Source organism: Onychomys torridus, chromosome 12 (genome assembly GCF_903995425.1).
Source record: "Onychomys torridus chromosome 12, mOncTor1.1, whole genome shotgun sequence".
Classification (NCBI taxonomy): domain Eukaryota; kingdom Metazoa; phylum Chordata; class Mammalia; order Rodentia; family Cricetidae; genus Onychomys; species Onychomys torridus.
Window position 1 is genome coordinate 69,559,372 of NC_050454.1, and position 21,834 is coordinate 69,581,205.

At 49.2% G+C, this 21,834-nt stretch overlaps 1 protein-coding gene across 2 annotated transcripts in view; it reads right to left on the reverse strand.

Annotated features, from left to right (window-relative positions):
* Positions 1-3,083: 3,083 nt before the first annotated feature.
* The window catches only part of Rcan1 (regulator of calcineurin 1), an 85,567-nt gene continuing 66,816 nt past the window's right edge, over positions 3,084-21,834 (reverse strand). The window contains exons 1-4 of one of the 2 annotated variants that reach the window (XM_036204046.1): positions 11,792-12,137; positions 8,913-9,086; positions 7,436-7,595; positions 3,084-4,773 (exon numbers count right to left, since the gene is read on the reverse strand). In XM_036204046.1, coding sequence (XP_036059939.1) covers positions 4,601-4,773; positions 7,436-7,595; positions 8,913-9,086; positions 11,792-11,878 — 594 coding nt within the window. In that variant the 5' untranslated portion in view covers positions 11,879-12,137 and the 3' untranslated portion in view covers positions 3,084-4,600. Of the gene's footprint in view, positions 4,774-7,435; positions 7,596-8,912; positions 9,087-11,791; positions 12,138-21,834 lie in introns of those variants that run through there. The other variant, XM_036204045.1, reaches the window with a different exon arrangement.

The following is a 21,834-nucleotide window of genomic DNA, read 5'->3' on the forward strand; positions in this document are numbered from 1 at the left end:
ATAATAAATAAATAAATCTTTTGGGGCTGGAGAGATGGCTCAGCGGTTAAGAGCACTGGCTGCTCTTCCAGAGGTTCTGAGTTCAATTCCCAGCAACCACATGGTGGCTCACAACCACCTGTAATGAGATCTGACGTCCTCTTCTGGCCTGCGGGCATGTGTGCAGACAGAACACTGTATACATAATAAATACATAAATCTTAAAAAAAAAAAAAAAAAAAAAAAGAACTACATTCAACCAACAGCAAAGTCCATCATGACCCGTCATTCGGCACCTGTCATCTCAGACAAAGGCAGGTGAAAGTCACAGGCACGTGGTCATTTGGGGCCCCTCAGATCCAGGTGATGAAGCCAGTAACTTTTTCAAACTTTGAGCTGAGATCACACTCACGTCCACCATGGAACTACTCAAAAGAGGTCTTCATGGGGGTGCTGGATGACCTGTGAGTTCTGTTCTAGGGTCAGTTTCCTCGGCAGTGAGGGTACCACTTTTCCACACCAGCTAGTCTGGGACTGCTCCAAGTTAGTTACTGGGGAACACTCTTGGTCCTCTTCTAGGGCTATCTATGAACTAGTGCCAGGGGCCAGAATACCGCTCAGTCTCAGAGTCACCTAGGATAATGAAGGGGAACCCCATGCTGTATTCCTGTCCGGAAAACTGTCTCTCCTTTCTCCAGGCAGTCAGTTAATGAATCTGTCCAATATTTAGCTCTGACCACCTGGATTAACATGTTTCAATCTTGAACATATATGGCTTTAAAAAAAAAGAATAGCATGAAGTTCTCATGGAGGAATATTTAATGTGAACCTTGACCAAGATTATTTCCATATTTCAGCAAATACCTATCAAGGCTTTTACAGGCTGGCCAGGAATGTTACAACCCCCTTTCTAGGGAAAAGGTGACCGGAGTTTCAGATCTTTTGAACAGAACTAGACTTTAAGGCGGCTCAGCAGGTAAAAATGCTTGCAGCCAAGCCTCAGGACCCAAGGTTGCTTTATACTCCCCTCCACCTGTATGGTCCTAAAAATCCTTACAGCCAAGCCTTAGGACCCCAGGTCGAGTCCCGAGACAGGCAAGGTCTCAAGGGAAGACTATAACCAGCGGTCCTCTGACCTCCACACATGCAGTGAGGGGTCTGACCACACACATACCTCTATACTAAGTAAATGTCTAAAAAGTAGCTTGTCTTCTGTGGACATTCCTTTTGGTAGCGAGCCCCTCAGTTTAACCAGCATCACTAGAGCTGGGGTGTGGCTGGATAGTAGAAGTGCTTGTCCCACAGCATGAGGTTAAAGTCCCAGCTCCACAAGGAAGGAACGCATGAACGTGTGAACGAGTGAGTGCTCAGTGAAAGAGCGAGTCAGCAGGGCTGACGTCATGACGCCATCTGCCCAGGGAGGCACTGACGTCATAACGCTGTCTGCCCACTTACAGAGGAGGTGTTGACATCATAACGCTGTCTGCCCACCTTACAGAGGAGGTGCTGACGTCATAACGCTGTCTGCCCACCTTACAGAGGAGGTGCTGACATCATAACACTGTCTGCCCACCTTACAGAGGAGGTGCTGACATCATAACACTGCCCACCTTACAGAGGAGGTGCTGACATCATAACACTGCCCACCTTACAGAGGAGGTGCTGACGTCATAACACTGCCCACCTTACAGAGGAGGTGCTGACGTCATAACACTGCCCACCTTACAGAGGAGGTGCTGACGTCATAACACTGTCTGCCCACCTTACAGAGGAGGTGCTGACATCATAACACTGCCCACCTTACAGAGGAGGTGCTGACGTCATAACACTGTCTGCCCACCTTACAGAGGAGGTGCTGACGTCATAACACTGTCTGCCCACCTTACAGAGGAAGTGCTGACATCATAACGCTGTCTGCCCACCTTACAGAGGAGGTGCTGACATCATAACACTGCCCACCTTACAGAGGAGGTGCTGACGTCATAACACTGTCTGCCCACCTTACAGAGGAAGTGTTGACATCATAACGCTGTCTGCCCACCTTACAGAGGAGGTGCTGACATCATAACACTGCCCACCTTACAGAGGAGGTGCTGACATCATAACACTGCCCACCTTACAGAGGAGGTGCTGACGTCATAACGCTGTCTGCCCACCTTACAGAGGAGGTGCTGACGTCATAACACTGCCCACCTTACAGAGGAGGTGCTGACGTCATAACACTGTCTGCCCACCTTACAGAGGAAGTGTTGACGTCATAACGCTGTCTGCCCAGGGAGGCACTGACGTCATAACGCTGTCTGCCCACCTTACAGAGGAAGTGTTGACATCATAACGCTGTCTGCCCACCTTACAGAGGAAGTGTTGACATCATAACGCTGTCTGCCCACCTTACAGAGGAGGTGCTGACATCATAACACTGCCCACCTTACAGAGGAGGTGCTGACGTCATAACACTGTCTGCCCACCTTACAGAGGAAGTGTTGACGTCATAACGCTGTCTGCCCACCTTACAGAGGAAGTGTTGACATCATAACGCTGTCTGCCCACCTTACAGAGGAAGTGTTGACATCATAACACTGCCCACCTTACAGAGGAGGTGTTGACATCATAACACTGCCCACCTTACAGAGGAGGTGCTGACATCATAACACTGCCCACCTTACAGAGGAGGTGCTGACGTCATAACACTGTCTGCCCACCTTACAGAGGAGGTGCTGACGTCATAACGCTGTCTGCCCACCTTACAGAGGAGGTGCTGACGTCATAACACTGTCTGCCCACCTTACAGAGGAGGTGCTGACGTCATAACACTGTCTGCCCACCTTACAGAGGAGGTGCTGACATCATAACACTGTCTGCCCACCTTACAGAGGAAGTGTTGACATCATAACACTGTCTGCCCACCTTACAGAGGAGGTGCTGACGTCATAACACTGTCTGCCCACCTTACAGAGGAAGTGCTCAGTTTTAATTTCTGTTTTATCTGTTTGACCCTTTCCTGAGTGATGTGTGCTTGACATTCTGAATATAATATGACAGCAGGAGTTGACAAATGAATGCATATTCCTGTGACTAGTCCCAGGAAGAAAATGACAAACAACTTTTCCAGAAGAGCATATTGTGCTGATTTATTATAGAATGCAGTTAAAAAAAATATCTTTGAGGTGGGCCTCTCGGCTCAAAAGCACTGGACTAGAAATACTGGGACAGGATGCGACGGTCTCTCCCTTGCTGGCCTCCTCCCCCTGAGCACTGTAAACAGGGTCTGGAGAACATTCAATCCATTTCTCATTGCGAACCAATGGAAAACTGAATGCCGACACATACACTCCCCAGAGGAGACCGCTTTCCCAACTCCCAAAGCATGCATTGTTAATTGGCATTAGGTTATTTCAGAGTGACAAACGTAATGGCATCGTAAGACCAAAATAGAATCCCTATGTACCCGACACACAGGATGACTAGGAAAGGGGAACCCCAGATGCTCGCCGAGTGTCACGGTCCATCTGGAATGGAAGGGGAAAGGCACTGTGTCCTCCAGCAACACACGGCTACGACTTCACATGCTCCAAATTCATCCCGTTAAACACACGACAGTAATTTCTACCACATACAAGTCACAGGTAGCTAGAGACTCCTGCCCTCTATTCTCACCCAGGTGCATGACAGGTAATAAGATATGCTCTTGGCTTTATTTACAAGTTTATCTCCACGTTTCAATGGGTGAAAAACTGTCTCAACCAACAGTTCCCAAAGGGGTTTTTGGCTGAAATTCACGCACAAACCACTACATGACTGAAACAATGGAAATTGATATCTGAACCCAATGCCTAACCCACAACTTCCCACCCGCCGACACTTGGCAGTGAAACTGCTGTTCTTTCCACCATATAAGCTAAACTCTACACAAGAACTCAAGATCAACTCCTTTTGCAAGAAAGCACAAGTGACATGGTGACCCGGACAGGGTGATGTGTGGCCATCACAGGTGCAACCCCATGTGTGGGTGCTGTTGCAGAGAGGCCTAGGGACCAGGAAAGGCCAGTTTGCCAGAGCTTCTCCAGTTTCCCAAGATGGAAACCACAGTGTAATTCATACACAGACAAAGGTTAGTCTTGGAACCCAGTAATATACATGCATGAACATCAGAACATGAGGGAGAGATGAGGACAATTTCCCCAGGTGCTGGGGTGTCCCATAACCTTTCTGCACTGCACATGTGGTGGCTTTGTGGGGTGCCTCCGCCTACCAGCGGGGGCCAGGCCCTGAACGCTGGTCGCAAACAGAAATCTCTCCCTGTCCTTGGCAAAAACAGAACCTAGAAAAGAGTGAGTACAAGACACTATTATTACCAGTTTCCTCAAGATGTCCCCAAATGTGTGATTGCCACAAACTCAGTGAATGGCCCAAGGCATTCCCAGGTGCCACGGACATGGACTGAGGTGCAGTATCAGAACAAGGAGATGAAGCCTTGATTCTCGTCTGAGCGACATGAACTGGAATTTCTGCCACAGTGGTCCCGGCTGTCACCTCCAAGGCTATGACCAGCCACCTGCACAGTGAAAGGTTCCTCCCTGTGAGTAGGGTTCAGGACGCCCGTCTTGGTCTGAGAGCCAGTTCAGCTGAGGTGGATAGGTGTGTACTCTGGCCTCCTTGTCTGGATGATTTTTGGCTTGGGTCTCTTCATTCTCTCCATCTCTTCCTCTTCTTCATCCTCTTGGTCACTCTCACACACATGGACCACCACACTGGGAGTGGTGTCCGTGGCTGCGTGCAGCTCATACTTCTCGCCTAGGGAAGGAAACAACTCCATGGTAACTAGGTAATCGGTAACTAGGGAATGTCCTTGAGCATGACATGCAGGTACATGGACTGGCTGAGAGACCACTACAGAACAGTCCGGCACTGAGGCAGGGAGGGAGAGCATGAGTGTGTTGTTAGCTAACCCTTCCCATGTCCTCCCAGAGCTCTCCAATTAGCATTCTCCAAGAACTGAGTAGGGAGCACCAGCTCAGGGAGAAGACAGGCCCAAAGCACTCTGGGAGCAAATGTCCTGAGCCTCCCGTGCAAGGCTTCCAGCTGGGGCTCCAGAGCACACCACAGAGGAGGGTGGAGAGGCCCTGTGTGCACACATACGTGTGGCTGGCTGCCTGCATCTGTCCAACCTTCTCATCCCTTCCTTAGTTTGGAGTCGGGGCTTTCTATAGTATGGGCTAGCCTCAAGCTCAGTAAGTAGCTGAGGCTGACCCTACACTTCCATTCCTCTTGCCTCTGCCTTCCAGGTGCACCGGAGGCGTTGCACCACCATGCTTGGCTCACGTGGCATTGGCAGCCAAACTCAGGACTTCGTACATGCTGAGCAAGCACCCCACCACTGGAGGGACCTCCCCAGGCAGCGCTGCTGTTTGTTTGTCCATTCATTCTCTCTTTCTATCAGCTATCAGCTGGAACTGAGAGTGCTCCCTCATTGCTGTTCTGGGCTAGCCTGAGCTTACCCAGGCTCCATCACATTCACACCGCTCTGCTTCAGCAAGGTTAGGGCGAGCCTTCTGGCACTGAGAAAGGTGACTGGGAAGGAAGGGTCTGGGACATGTGCTGAGGGAGTCTGCCCTGGCTGCTGATAGGCAGCATGGCGGGCTGGATGCCCTGTGGAGTGGGGGTGAGGGGAAATACGTGTATCTGGGGATGGTGGGCATGCCATTTCATTCCTTTGTGCCCTTTGCCTCTTCTCCTCTAAAATGGGCAACTGAGGCATCGACGGGGCCAATTTCATGAGAGAATGTGTTCACAACATCCGCAGGCTCGTGACACACATGCCTGACAAATGCCCCCAGATTTTTATGTTTTAAAAAGTGGAGGGTGCTGGGATGTAGATCAAACAAGGGGTGCTTGCCAGCAGATGCTAGGTCCCAGGTTTGAACTCCATTGTTAACTGAGTTTTGAGGTGATGCAGTGGCTTGGTGGGGCCTCCAGCTTCCTACTGTGCTCTTCAGATGTGGAGGCAACGGCCCTTGTGAAGGAGGCAGCCTGGCCCCTACCCCACCAGAGAGGCTAATAAAATGCTGCTCTAACTGCAAACGCGAAGGAGTCCCAGTTTTGAGGGGTCTCTGGGGAAGTTGAAAATGGAGGCTTTTCCACAAAGTATCTCCCATTGACCCAAGTGCAGAAGGCTCGGGACTTAAGGCCGTATTTGTGAAACCTCTGCAATCCTGAAAAGCACAGTTAAAACAAAACTAGAATACAAAACCAAACAGAATGAACTTCACTGCTGAACAGATAAAGGGCAAACTGCTCTGAGAAGGCCGCTTTTGCAAGAACCTTCTCCTCAGCCCCGAGGGTGCTGGACCCTGGAGTGTGGCGAGCTCACTCACAGGCCTGGGAGGCACGCCGCTACTCTGGCTTCCATCAGGATCCAGTGCAGACTTCTGAAAGGGACCCGTCCATCCGGGTTCTAAGAGACGGACAGCTCGCCTCACTTCCTGCTCATGCAAGTCTGGATCCTTGCCGCAGAGTCCCTCTGCTGCCATGTGTGACACCCACAGCTGCTTAGCTTCCCTATGACGCTTGCTAGGAGCTGCCATGGTGAGCCATCCACTTGCTCCCACAGGCCATTTCCAGTCTTGACCTTCACGCCACAATTAGCACTAGTAACGTGACTCTGGCTTCGTGCCACAGGAGGAATTTCCGTTTAGGTTTTGTTCTCAGAAATGTAATCTTTCAGCTCGGAACTGCTGAGGGACCATGAAAATAAAACCTTTTCCCTAAAGGAACATCGGATCGCTGGTCAAGGAGAAACAAGGAGCTGGTGGACAGCATTTATCCAGCTTGCTGTGTGGCAGGCAGGAGCGATGCTCACATCTCTGCACCCTAGACCATCCTCCCACCCCCCTTCTGCCAAGCCCTAGTACACAGGAGAGGAGCTGCTGACATTTACTATTCCTAACACCACATATTGAGTACTTAGCTGCCTGTGGGTCAGGCACCATGCAGAGTGCTGTTTATAGGGTGATGATTTATCTACGGCCTACAGTTCCATTGAGTGAGATCCATTTCGGGCTCTGTCCTCACCATGACCTGTGACTCTCTTCCCACCCATTAGGAAAGTCAGGTAGTAGTGATGACTGCAGATGAACTCTCTAGAAGGTTGGTCTGTTTCCCTTTCAAATCCAGTTGCTCATCCCATCTGGAACAGAGTCTGTGGCCTGGGAGTGAGCCGCACAGGTATGCCTCATGCACCCCAGGGGACAGACTGAGGGGACACTCCGGGACGGTGGTGTAGACAACCTACAGGCCACCAGGCTCTCCTGAAGCCCTTCCAGGGAGCACCCGAGGCAGCAAGTGGAAGAATGCAGCCTTCACAGAACACATCTGCGTGGGGTCATGTGAGGCGCCCTGTGTCAGGACAATCTCTCCATACCTCCCAACCCCTCGACCACCTGAGGGCGCTGCTTACCTGGCCCTAGCTTGGAGATAGCGTATAGAAGATCGTAATTTATGACTGGGGTCGCATCTTCCACTTGTTTCCAACCAACGGGCGGTGAGGCGGGAGGAGAGATGAGAAACTGCTTGTCTGGATTGGGCGGAGCCAGGTGTGAACTCCCTATGTGTAATGTCTGAGGAGAGAAATCAGTTCATCATTATGCAGAGAGGGAACCATCAGCAGTTCATAGCAGTTCATGGAAGACTTTGGGAGGCAGGCAAAGGACAGACCAACAACCAGGGAGCCACCAGGTATGGTTCCAAGAGGAACCCTGAAGTGGTCTGTAAGGAGGTGAATGGAGGCCTGCACTCTAGTGAAAACAGCTGGTAGGAGAAAGGACTTCTCCTGGACCCCAGTTTTGCAGGAGGCACGGCAGAGTTCACACGCGGCCTCTTGCTACACGGTGCCAGCCAGGAAGCAGAGAGAGCTTCAACCAGAAGTGGAGCTGGGCTCTAACCCCTCAGTGTTCACTCTTGAATGATCCAATCCCTTTAGTGAGGCCCCCACTTCATAAAGGTTCCCTAACTCCCCAAAGCGGCATCACCGAGGATCCAAGTATTCCATTCCATAGCCAAACCCTAACAGTGCCAATCCGGTGAGAGCCCCCACCGGGGCTGTGAGCCTCACACTGCACAGATTACGCCTGCCCTAAACCGGCAGGAAATGAAGAGACACTTCAGAATAAATGAAGCCACTACCACTGAGGGCAGAGGGAATCTCAGAATGATTTCTGTGAGGCCCAAAGGCTACATCTCTAGGGGTGGAGGTGGGGTGAGGCGAAGGCTCAACTGGCTTTACCTTGGGGGTAACATTCTAGAACCTTCTTTCTCTTCCTTGGCAATCTACTAGTCCCTGTTACAATATCAAATCGAAGTTGGGAGCTGCCTTGACGGCACACCTGAGGTTGGCAGGATAAAGGGCAAACCCATCCATAGTTCCCCCTCTGCACCTCAACTAAGAGAGGGTCTGGGCCATCTGGTAACTGTCTCAGGAGCCCATCCTCCTACCTCAGGACCAACAACCCTGTGCTGATTTGCATACAGGCTCTTCACAAAGCCAGGGCTGCTGGAAACCATGAGAACCTGCACCAGCTGGAGACCTCTCTTGATGGATCACTAGCCTAATCCCTGAGAAACTTCAGAGATCCAGCGCCCAAATCCCAGTGTACCAGGGTAGCCTGCAATGGTGCCCCCTGCAAGCTCCATGGGTGAACAAGGAGGGTCTGCTTTCCCTCATTCAAGGTTCACCCTAGGGTGCTACAGGGTTGCCATCTCTGAGGCTGTTTTCACAAGCACCTGACTCCTCAGAACAGGTGAGAGCCCGAGAATTCAGGGAAGGACTCCTCTTGAGGTGAGTGCTTGCTTTCCAGTGTTGGACATAATCAGCAATAAGATGCTTTGCTGTAGAAGTGCTGGGAGGGAGGAAGCTGCCTCGCAATGAACACACTCACCTGAGCAAAGTATAACTTCATTTCCTTCCCCAGAAACTCGGTCTTATGTAGCTGCAGCCTGGCGTCAGCTGCAGATAAGGGGTTGCTGAAGTTTATTCGGACGCGCTTGAAGCTCTTAAAATACTGGAAGGTGATGTCCTTGTCATACGTCCTGAAGAGGGATTCAAATTTGGCCTGAAAAAACACAATGCCAATCAAAGGGTTTAAAATCCACCTACTTGTATCCCTACTCATTGCCCTCCTTGGTGAAGAAATGAGTTACCAGTCATTTCAAGGACTCCAAGTGTGTGTGTGTGTATGTGTGTGTGTGTGTGTGTGTGTGTGTGTGTGAGAGAGAGAGAGAGAGAGAGGGGGGGGGGGGGGAGGGAGAAAAGCCTGCCCCTTCCAAGAGACTCTGCGGGCTGTGTGTCTGTTTGGGTGCTGGGATTAGGGGTTGGGAGGCCTTGCCCACCATGTGCTAACATGTGTTCCACCATGAGACTAACTCGGATGATCTTTACAAGAAGGGAAGAAGACAGGGTTTATTATAATAAATTCATTTAACCAGCAGGACAATTATCACTCCTTTTGAAAATAGGTTAAGCTAGCTGGGCGGTGGTGGCACATGCCTTTAATCCCAGCACTGGGGGGGGGGGGGGGCAGAGCCAGGAGGATCTCTGTGGGTTCGAGTCCAGCCTGGGCTACAGAGTGAGATCCAGGTCAGGCACCAAAATTACACAGAGAAAGCCTGTCTTGGGGGAAAAAAAAAAAGTAGGATAAGCATTTTCCAAGGAGGTCAGTCATTATCCGGAGCCTGTTATTCCCATGACCCTCTGCTGTCTAGCCAACTCCATCCAGAGTGGATATTGTGTTCTTCAAATATTTCTTTATAGCTCAAGGTCCTGCAGCAAATTTGAAGGAGGAGGGGAACTTCTTTAAAAAGGGAAGAACAAAGGAACCATGACCTTAAAAGAAAGTCTTACTACTCCTTAAAGGAAGCTCTCTGTGGACTCCCACTGCGAGCTTTATCTCAGTCTGTCACTTTTTAACTTTCCGAAGGAATACTGGTTTGAACTGTGATGCCTGCATGCCTGCCTGCCGGCTGTGCTTTCATGCAGGTAACACCCTCCCTCTGGTGCTGTTGAGAATTAGGAAACATCATGAGCTGTTAGCGTGGAAAGCCCAAATTCTGGGATTACAGACTTGGCTGGTGGCTTCTGGAAAAACATCATCAGCCTCCTGGGAAAGGCTGGGGAGCCCCACCCTTTCCTACAGCTGTGTGTGGGGATGGGGGCTGCACCTCCTAGGGACTCCAGAAGATTCTGGGAGTTTTTAGAAGCTAGGTGGTTTTTCCGTTCCTTTCTACAGGCTAAACACTCAGGACAGTTTGTGGGGACTTCTGAAGGCGGGTGGTGAGAAGGCAAGCTGACAGAGATCCTGGGTCCCGAGCTGCTCACGTCTGCACAGGAGGACAACTGAGGTACAAGAGCGTACACAGCTTGTTTACAAACCTACCCTGGAAACACTGAGGAAAGTGTAGATGGGCATCAGCCATCTTTGGGACTGGAAGCCTAGGCGGGGCACAGCAGAATGCAGCCTCTTCTCTCTGAGGCAGGTGGCTAGGGGAGCCCAGATGCCTCCCCAGTATACTCTCTGTACATGAGCGGTTCTGTGACTTTCCCATTACAGGCTTTGCACAGAGGTGGGCATGGAGCAAAGCAGAGCTGACACTTGATCTGGACGTCACCAGCTGGGCGACTCTTCTCTTGCATCTCTCTTAGGCACTGAGCAAGTTTTTGGCATAAGGGTATCTTGGTAAAGCTGGGATTTCGCATGACATCATCAACAGGCACTGTGACTAACTGTAGTTTTGAAGTTATGAGTCGGAATTTGGGAGAGATGACTTGGTGAATATTTTTAGAATGCAAGTCAGGGCTCAGAACCAGAGCACCAGAGAACACACATTATTGCTAAATTCACAGCACCACGCACCTATGAAATATTCTCATTTGTTCTAATAGCAGATACCCAGCTGTTGCACTTGTTGTATAGGAGCTCTACTTAATTAAGAAACAATTAAATGATTTCACTTATCAGGCTAACATTCAGCACATCAAGTCTGTAGTATGCCTATGAATAGAATGTGTTTTACAATCAATCAGGTTAAAAACCTCTGTCCCAGTTTTTCAAACATTATACACAACTAGCTGACTATGACTAGACCCTCTACATCTCCCAATATGGCTTGAATACAAAGCACACCACACACCATCCCCACAAACAGAACACACTCAATATCCTTTCATATGATTCTTAAGGCTCAATCAGTTACGATTACTATTAATCAATGGCTTGATAGTAACTGATGGGGGGAAAAAAAACTCTTATGATTTCTCCAAATAGAGAAGAAAAGTAAAGTGATTAAGATGACTAATTATCTCCATGACAGCGGCTATCTCATCCCACACTGAGTTTTAATATTTGGTATGCTGCATTTTTCTCTAGTCGAAGGCTGGAGGCAGACCCTTGCCATTACTGCAAACATGCAGTCCATTCACAGTATTTATCTCCCACGAGGAAATCAGGTTATTTGGAACTCCAGGGCAGGAGCTGGCAGCAGCCTCGCTCCAGAGTTCACAGGAGTCAAGTGTGGCCACACACAAGGTCCGCACCTCCCGCCGCATACAGAACCCAGAGCGTTCAAAGCTGAGCTCTACCCAACTCCCTCCCCAGTTAATTCTCCAGGCAACAGCTTCTGATTTTCAAGACTCTAGATACTTTGGGGGTTACTTGATAAACCCCACGAGACAGCCGCCCACCCCTGAGTATTTCGGCTAATTGTCCCAGTTAGCGGCGTGCTTGGAAAATGCTCAGAAATCACGGGTCGCCAGAAGCCTTACCCTGGTTTCACTTTCGCTGAAGACATCACCGTTTGCCACACAGGCAATCAGGGAGCTAAAATTGTAGTTAAAGTCCCTAAAATGCATTCTGCTTTCTTACGGGGCAGACGCTAACGACTCACTCACGCAGTCAAGCCCCAGGCTGCAGGTTCCTTTGCAAGAGACAGACCACGGGTCCTTGCTCCAGCCGGGGTTTATAAAGCTCCTCGGAGGGCCAGCCCCCTGCGGGTGGGGAGGGCTCGGCTTCCAGAGCATCCTGTTTGGACAGCAAATTCCTGAGTCAAGTCCGGCGTGCTCGCAGGCAGACAGGGACAAAGTGTAAGTTTCTACTGGAAAGAGGTGACGTCAACACCTTAGTCATTTTCCCTATGCTAATTACCTCCGCTCGGCAGGGTGGAAAAGGCCGCCGGCCGAGGTTTGCTGAGCCTGGAAGCTTCACCACCCTTCTTGCGGCATAGTTCCCACTGGTAGTAATTCCTCTCAGCCGCCCCGACAACACGCTTCTGGGGCTGAACGGGGCGGGCCCTGCTTAAGATGGAAAATGTTACAGAAGAGAAGGGACGAAGGTCTGCGCCAGTAAACAGCAATTAGCCTCCAGGGAGTCGTGAGGCTTTGAGAGACCTGGAAACCCGAGTGGTGGGGAGTTGCTAGCCCTGAAAAACCTCAATGGATGTCTCTTGCTGGGCATCAGAGAAACATTTTGAAATCTGTCTTGCTCAGTGAGTTCTGTTTTGTAAGAAAAAAAAGTAGGGTTTGTTTTGAAACACAGTGCTTTGAGACAGGGTTTCTTTGGTGCCTGTCCTGCATCTCACACTGTAGATCAGGCTGGCCTTGAACTCACAGATATCTGCCTGGCTCTGGCTCCCAAGTGCTGAGATTAAAGGCATGTGCCTTTACCACGCTGCTGGAAAGGCAGTGTTTCTACCTCTCCCCCAGATGTACTTTATTGGATAAATGTCTCCCAGTTCCCAGTGGGATGGCGGGAAGGGCACCCAGGTCTCTCCTTTGAAACACTTCCTTACTGAGCTGGAGGGCCGGGGATGGGCACCATTGCATGTTTCCTAAGGGCTCAAGGAATGCCCTAGGACACAAGCCCTCAAGTCCGGCTGGGCTCTGAGACTGAGGGGAAGTCCTGTTCAATGACTACATACATGCTTTTTCTTTTTATCAAAAAGGGAGGAAGATATGGAAAGAATGCAGGCTGTAACCAACAAGCACGACTCGGCAGCCTCTGCGCCCGTGGGGTGTGGGTGCTTGCTGCAGACCACCGGGCATCCAGAGGGCCCCAACTCCTCCTTCTAACTACCAGCCTTGGAGGATCAGTCCTTCCCACTTGCCCCAACCTCATTAAAGTATTATTGACGCCTTCTCTAGGTGATGTGCAGAGTCAGCTTTCCAGTGTCCAGAAGTTAGGCCGTACCGAAAGCTTTATTCAAAGCACCATTAAAGTCAGTAATTATGAAGAAGATATGCAACCGGAACAAACAGGGCATTTATCCCTCCACCAAAAAAAGAAAAAAAAAAAAAAAAAGAAAAAAGCCAAGGCTCCTCCGATGAACAAGTGTTGCTTAATTTCAAAGCCTGGAGCCTCGCTGCCAACTGTGGGGTTATGTAAGAAACCAGTTATGTATGGGGTTTACTTTGCCAAATCACCCAGGGCTGCCAGCCCCAAAAGACTTAGATCCATTTATTCTAAAAATGTTTGCAACACTGAGCGGTAGGTGTGTGTGTCAAGACCAGGGGAAATGGCGCCTTTGGGTGGTGCGTGGAGTCCTGCTCTGTGTCGCTGTGCATCACACCCCGCTCCTCCAAAGAGCCCCAGATGAGGCTGCCCCCTCTTAGCCCCCCTTCCTCCATTTGTCCCCTGAAGCCCACCTTGGCAAAGCCAAAGGGGCCAGAGGAGGAAAACAGCCTGATTTCGTGGTGCGCCCATGCATACCTGCGCTCACATGCGTGTACACACATGTGCACATAGGCTAGAGAACAACCTTAGATGTCGTTTCTCAGGAAACACTCACTGGCCTGGAGCTTGCCACGGGGTCAGGATCTGCCTGTCCGCACTTCTTCAGTGCCGGGATGCACCCACCCTCACCCCCAGATTTTTCACTTGGGTTCTCAGGATCAAAGGTAGAGCAAGGTAAGCACTCCCCCTGTGGAGCTGCCTCCTCAGCCCCATCCTGTCTTCTTGTAAATCACCACCCAGTGCTCCAGGTAAGTGTTGTGGGCAGAGCTGGGCCATGCCTGTCCGTCTGAGACACTGGAGCTGGCCCATTGAAACGGACCATTTTGATTTCATTATGTTAGTGAAGGGGGGGGGGGTAAAGTACGCCAAGGTAAAAGAATATTGCTCAACTCTTTCTCACAGAGGTGACACATCTTCCACGAGGCTGTCCCTGGAGCTGCACAAAACATGTCATTCTGTTCCTGTGTCTGAACGGATTGGCTTCGTCTAAATCAAATCTCACTTAGTGAATGTGAAACTTGCAGTTGTCCTTCAGAATAGGGGCTGCTTCAGGTGACAGCTGGCATTATGCAGGGAGACTGGGACAGGGTGCCATCCAGCAACGAAGTCACTGGTCACACAGTGTTCTAGAACCGCGGCCTAAGGCGGAGACTGCACCCAGGGTCTGTTAGCAGAGAAGGTGTCCTTGGCTGCAGCTCCAGGGACGAGGGGCTGACTGGAGGGCTTCTGTGTCACCGGGGAGCCTGGCTCCTTAGGAGCACCCATCTCTGTGGAGACAGCACCCCTGCATATCCACGTCACTTCCCCGCATGTTGTCTCTTCCACATGAACCAGATTCTAAAGCTCCCACAGGGAAAGGAATCACCCTTTAAGGCATGGCATGTCCTTACCAAGAAGAAAACTGGTGAGCACATCATGTATGTATGTATGTGTTTATTTGTTTGTTTGTTTGTGTTTGTTGTGGTAATACATTGTATATCCCAATAAAGCTTGCCTGAGGGTCAGAGGACAGAGCCTGCCACTAGATTAGACATAGAGGGCAGACAGTGGTGGCACACTCGGAAGGCAGAGATCTGTCTGGGTCTCTGTGAGTTCAAGGCCACACTAGAAGCAGGGCCAGGCAGTGGTGGCACACACTTGGTTTATTTGTTTATTTGAGACAGGGTGTCTCTGTGTAGTCCTGGCTGTTCTGGACCTCACTTTGTTGATCAAGCTGTCCCAGAACTCGGAGATCTGCCTGTCTCAGCCTCCTGAGTTGCTGGGATTAAAGGCATGTGGTACCATTGTCTGGCTATTTTTGAGACAGATAACACATGTATTTTTAAAGGTGCACGTTCTTGCCTGAATGTCCCCTGTGGTTTGGGAGGCAGCTGCATTCTGAGACAGGATCTCAGGTATCTTAGGCTGGTTTTAAAGCTCTGATCCCCCTGCTTTTACTTCCAGAGTGCCGAGGTTACAGGTGTGCTCCACTATATTTGGTTTATGTGGGGCTAGGGACTGAACCCTGGGCTTCCTTTGTGATGGGCAAACACTGTACAAATGACAGCCCCCCACCCCACCGGAAGCTGCATCTTTATTTGCTAGTTAAAGGGGAGGGATTGAGGGCAACAGTGCTTGCAGCCAAGTCCATTATGGAAAAGAAAAGCTGCACCCAGAACAGGAAACCCGAAGACAGGCGCTAGAGGAGCAACACCCACTTCAGTCACCCAAAGCGCTAGGCTGTGAGCATTCTTCCATTGAACCATGGAGACCCGGAGGGAGCCTCTCCAGCTCACCTTGCCCTAGGCAGGCCTGCTCAGGCCAGCAGTTTCTGTGAGGGAGAATTGCTGAAGCCCATCCCTCCCCTCAGAGCATTGTGGAAGCATGGCGCTGGGTTGGGGGGGACCTCAGAACTCCCACTGTGAGAACTGCTAAGGAGCCCAACATGGTGCCAAGGAAGGTGTCAACAAACCAGCTAACCTGAGAGAGGACCCAAGCTTGGGCCAGATGTACAAAACCAGGCAGGGCAAGGGCTGGAGCAGCTGTGAGAGCCTGTGCAGGACATCGGCAACACAGAGGAGTGAGGCCACATCCACCATCACTGTGCCTCCATCTCGAAGGTGGAGGACATTTACATCTTACTTGTGGCTCTTGTGTTTCTGTCCTTTGGAAGTTATCTAGTATGTTACCTTTCCTTAGACAATGTGGCGGGAACCAGCTCTTCTTTTACACGTCTTTATTCTTTTCTAGTCAAAAGCCATATGTGCACAGGGCAGTGCATCACAGCAGTGCACCAGGGAGGCTACAGGCCTCAGCTAAGAACATCCAGGAATGAAGGCTGCTGTCGCTGCTGCACTGAGGTGGCAGGCACGGGCACCTGCTTACAGGACCCATGCTAGCCCATGAGTGCCAGGACATTCCAGATGTACTTCCTGTGTCCTTGCTGAGTAAGGACGGAAAGGCCTCCAACTAGGGATGGGAGGCCTCACCATGCAGATGCATGGAGGCACCGAAGTTTCTACAGGGCTGTGGTAGGGGCCTCTTTTATAAGATCCCATGTATAGAGTTTATACATAACATCCCTGGCAGGGGGAGAATCTTTACTTAAGAGGTGTGTGATCAAAAACATTCGGAGACTGAAAGGGCTTGGGGGTGGTGTTCATGTGGGATTCTGAGGCTGATTGTCACTGTAACAAGTTTATTGTTACAGTATCAGTGTCAGACAGCATGGGAGGGTAAGGGTCTCTGAGGAGTCTGCAGTCTGAGTCTCTGGTTCTCCACCAGGGGAAAGGAAGTGGGAAATCAGGGCACCTGAAGTCTGTTAGCTGGAGACATCCTACTCTTGGAGGCATGTGCTCACACTAAGTCACCCACCCACCCACCTGGACGTGATGGCACTGGGGAGGCAGAGAGAGGCAGATCTCTGTAAGTTTAAGGCCAAGTGGGGCTACGTGGTGAGACCCTGTCTCCAAAATAGAAGGAGGGGAGGGGCTGATGTCTCAGCTCTTGAGAGCACCAGCTGCTCAGCCACTCCCATGTACTGCCCACAGAGGCCAGGAGAGGGCGCTCAGTCCCTGGAACTGGGGTTTCAGGAGGCTGTGAGCCACCATGGGTGCTGGGAACTGAACCTGGGCCCTCTGCAGGAGCAGCCAGTGCCTTTTCCCTGGTTCCCTTGGCTTATGGCTCATGTTCCCCCTCACTGCACCCTTTGCCTCTGTCATCTGGTCTCCTTGTCATAGGGTACTGTGATTATATTGTGTCCACCCTGGTAATTCATCATCTCCCAGTTTAAAACTCTTAGTGTACTCGGCCCTGCATGCACAGTTCCTCTTGCCCCTAGAATGCTCACTTCTGGGATCAGAACAGTCGTCTCTGGGGCCCCTATCAGCCCACCTGATCATCAGAGAGCACACTGATGTGTGTGCTAACAGCTACCACCTTGGTAGGACTCTCTGGGGGCCTCACCCTGTGTAGAAATAAGGTCATTATTATCACAGCCACTTCACGAGCTGGGTTCTATGACACTCAATTCTCACAGAAAAAGAACTGAGGGCACGGTATGTATATATATATAATAGGGTCCCATAGCTCAGGAACAGAGTGGAGTGTCAGGGTTCCTGCCCAGGTGTGTCCCTGGAGTCCATGCCATGACCACTCTGTTATGTACCTCACACAGCCCTGCTGCCCCTGTATATACATGGTAAGATGTCCCCATTGTATAAAGACATATACCCCACCCTGTTCCCATCCATTGACCCTGTGCTCGTCACGTTTCTGAAACTAATGAAATGCCTAAGGTCGTTAAATTTTTTTAAAAAACAAACACCAAGGGTTTATTTTGACTCACAGTTTCAGAGGTTTCATCCTGTGATGATAGGGAGGAGATGGTGGTACATCATGGTGGGGTACGTGGGAAAGCAAGATACCAATTCCTGGAAGAAGTAATGATTTAAACGAATTAACCCAGTCTCAGAAAGACAAATCCTGAATGCTTTTTCTAATGTGTGGCTCCTAGATTTTACAAAAATACACAAAATCGTGTGTGTGTGTGTGTGTGTGTGTGTGTGTGTGTGTGTGTGTGTGTTGGAAGTAGATGCTAAACTGTCTAGGGATATGCATTGAATATGTACAATAAAACTTAAGAAACAGAGAGGAAGTGGTAGAGTCCTACAGTCACCTGACCTTAGGATCCCCAAGGGGCCCAACCCCCTAAAGGTTTCACCATCTTCCAGTAGCTCCAATCTGGGGACCAAGCTTTCAAGGGGTCCTCAGGGGGCTGTTCACATACAAAGTGTGGTGAAGCAGTTGATGACTGACCCTGGATGCTTGCTTTCCAGTCTGAGTAGCTGTAAGTCTTGCCCCCTGAGCACATCTGGGAAATGTTGCCGTTACTGTAGAATGATAAAGCTTCACAGCTTGAAGAGAAAGCATTGAGTGTTGCTCCTGAGTGTCCATTTCTGCAGAGGCATCTGTCTGTGGAGTCTACTCACTTGGCTTTCCTTGGCCCAGAGACTAGAGCCCCCATTCAAGATGCCACACACAGCATGCATAAGAGGAAGTGTTTTGATGCTGGAAGGTGATGCACATGGCTTTTTAACCAGTGTCCACTAAAGCACTGATATAATGCCCTCCCCTCTTTGTAGAGCAGGGGACACACTGCCTCTTGAACCATGTGAAATGAGGGATGGTGTTGCAGCTGACTTCTGAAATTGTGTTTGCAGAGATGATCTTCATCACAGGGACCTGTAGCTTTGCACCCACCCCATGTTTGCAGAGATGATCTTCATCATAGGGACCTGCAGCTTTGCACCCACCCCATGTTTGCAGAAATGATCTTTATCACAGGGACCTGCAGCTTTGCACCCACCCAATATTTGCAGAGATGATCTTCATCATAGGGACCTGCAGCTTTGCACCCACCCCATATTTGCAGAGATGATCTTTATCACAGGGGCATGCATCTCTTCCCAACTTGCGTACACTGTTCTCCAGGCCCAGATTCCAGCATATGGCCTAATAAAAGATTTATCTAATATATTCATTTATTTATGTTGATGTTCTTACTGAAATATTAAGTGTAGCCACATGTGTGGTTTTTTTCTTTGAAAATAAAGTATGCAGAGATAGGATGCCCTAACATAATCCAAACTTAAGTGAGGTAGTCCCACTTAGCCACAACCATCCAAGACTGCCAAACTCAAAGTGTTCCAAATGAATGAAGTGGACAAGCCCTTTCATAAAAGCAGCTGCTTCTTCAATTCTTACAAAGCATCAACTTTTCAGACAGGGGTGAGAAAAACGGGTATGCTTTTCCTGTCCATCTGAAACCTAACCCTACTCTCCAGTCTCTCATCTACGAGATCGAACTGGTGGTTATTGAGATGGGCTCATTACCTGCTGGTCTTAGCCTCTGTAGACCACCAGCTTCCACCCTGTGGCCTGAGCCCTGAACACCATGGATCTCTTTAGATTCTCTGTGTGTATTTATGCATACATGTCTGTGGAGGTCAGAAGTCAACCTTGGGTACTGTTCCATAGACAATGTCTACTTCTTTGAGGCAAGGCTTTTTTCATTGTCCTGGAACTTGCCCAGTAGGCTAGGCAGGCTGGCCAGTGAGCCCCAGGGCTCCTTCTCTCTCCACCTCCCAAGTGCTGAGATTACAAACATGCTTCACTATGCCCAGCTTAAAAAGAAAGAAAAGGAAAGAAAAGAAAAGACATTGGTTTGGGGGAATTGAACTCCAGTTGTCAAGCTTGCAAAGCAAGAACTTCCTCAGCTGAGCTGTTTCCCCAGGCCTCGCCTTCATTCCTGCCTCCCAAGCTGCAGTGGTAAGCTCCTGTGTGCCTTAGGTAGTCAGAGCCCCTAGTAGATGGTTGGGTTCTGTACCACACCCTTGGTAATGGCTGAGGTTTGGTTTGCTTGTTTTGACTGATTTGGCTGGGAAATTTTGGAAGGAATAACTGTGCCTTCCTCCCATACAGGTCTCCAGGGGAAGCCCTACTAGGTGCTATGTACCCTTCAGCAAATGCTTGTGAAGGAGTTCAGTGTTCTGGGGAATGTAGCTCTGTCTGACCTTGGTTTAGTGGAGGAAATTGATCACAATGTGGTGAGAGCTAAGAATCTGGGGTTCCTTTACGGGATGATTGATGGGGTCCTTTGGCCCTAGCATGGTGTGCTCCTTGGTCTTAGTGTCAACTTGACACAACCTAGAGCCACCTGGGAAGAGCGAGCCTCAGCTGAAGAACTGTGTGAACAGGATTGGCCTGTGGTCACGTCTGTGAAAGACTGTCTTGATTAATGGCTGATGTGGGAGGGCTCAGCCCACCGTGGGCGGCACCATCCCTATGGAAGTGAGCCTGGGCTTCATAAGGATTCTGGCTGAGCAGGAGCCAGCAAGTACCGGTCCTCCATGGTTTCTGCTTCCGTTTCTGCTTGAGTTCCTGTCTTCATTTCCCTCAGTGATGAATTTTGACCTGGAATAAACCCTTTCCTCCCCAAGTTGCTTTTGGTCCATGGCATTGATCACAGCCACAAAAAAAGCAAACTAGAACACAAAACAGATCTATAAGAAGTGATAGTTGGATGGACAACTTCATCATTTTCTTTGAGACTTGAAAGCCTGACTGATGTAGGTCCAGGCCTTTGTGGGTCCTGGGAGTTTTCCTTGTAATTAACTTCTTGCCTGGAATTTTCCCTTTGGCAATACATTCCTTTGGCATTGAGACTTTGATCTCCAGAATTTGCTGATTAAATAGAAATCCTCTTAGAAGGTCTTGCACATTAAACAGCTGTTATCATTAGCACTGTCATGGGGAAAGTTTGTTGAGTAACATTCCAGTGTTGTTAGAAGGGTGATTCCAAGGAAGGGGACATGGGGGAGGCGGGAAGGGAATGTATGCCCGGCAGATCCCAGAGCTCTAGAGAAGTGGAAACAGGTGAGCAAGGATTCAAGTGCAATGTCCACACACTAGACCTTCCAGGGGGTGTTGGGTTCTCACTGCCGGCCTCACACTCGAGTCAGCAGAATGTTCTGTGCTCTAAGGTCTGCTCACACTAATGCAGAGGTTGGCCAGCCACCTGCAACACATCACAGGACAATCAAATGACTGTTCCCTGGCACATGGGTGCTCCTGATTGTACCTCAGACACCTCAGCTAGCACAATTCATTTATTAGGTATTTTACTAAAGATGGTTTGTAGAACAGGTTTTTTTGTTTGTTTTGTTTTTTGTTTTTTAAGTCAAATAAATTGTCCTGGTAAAATTTTGGTTTAAAAAAGGATTTAAAAAAATCAATGACAATACAAAATATCAATATATTAAAAATACCAGGCTTGGGCTGGGGTAATATCTCAGTCAGTAGAGTACCTTGCAAGCATGAAAACCTGTGTTGGACTCCCCAGAAACCACTTACAGAAAGCTGGGCATGGGTATGTGTCCTTGTAATTCTAGCAGTGGGGGGGGGGGGCAGACAGGTAACTCTGGGGCTCCCTGACCGGCAGTACTTAGTGAATTGCAGGCCAAATGAAAGAGACTTGTCTCATGAAAACAAGGTGGATACACTCCTGAGAAACTAACTACAGGCTGGGATTATTTCTCTGGCCTACACACATATGCATGTATACCCATATGCATGCACACATACAAGAACCAAAAGAAATCACCAAGGTGAGGAATTTGACTAACAAATGCAATATAAATTAATAGCCCCAATACCAAAGCAGTCTTCTAGCCTTGAACTTTTTGTAGCGTATCTGTTAACCTTGACCATTAAGATATAGCATCAAGTGGCCAATGGCAGGGGGGAAAGCCTTTTTTGTTATTCAAAAAGTAATCAATATGCATTGTAGAAATTTTGTGAATACAATAAGCCATGAGAAAACACATCAATCTTCCTAATTATTTCTATTTACTATGTTCTTTATCTTCACCAAACTGTCACAATAGTACTATTAATAATTATTACTAACACTAATGATTTGACAGTAAATGTTAGTATCTTTTCATATTAAACATTTTCATTCCCTTCCTAAATGTCTTTATTCTTTATTCAATGGATTTAGTATCTTTTTTAAAAAATACATTTTAACATTTTTTAATTT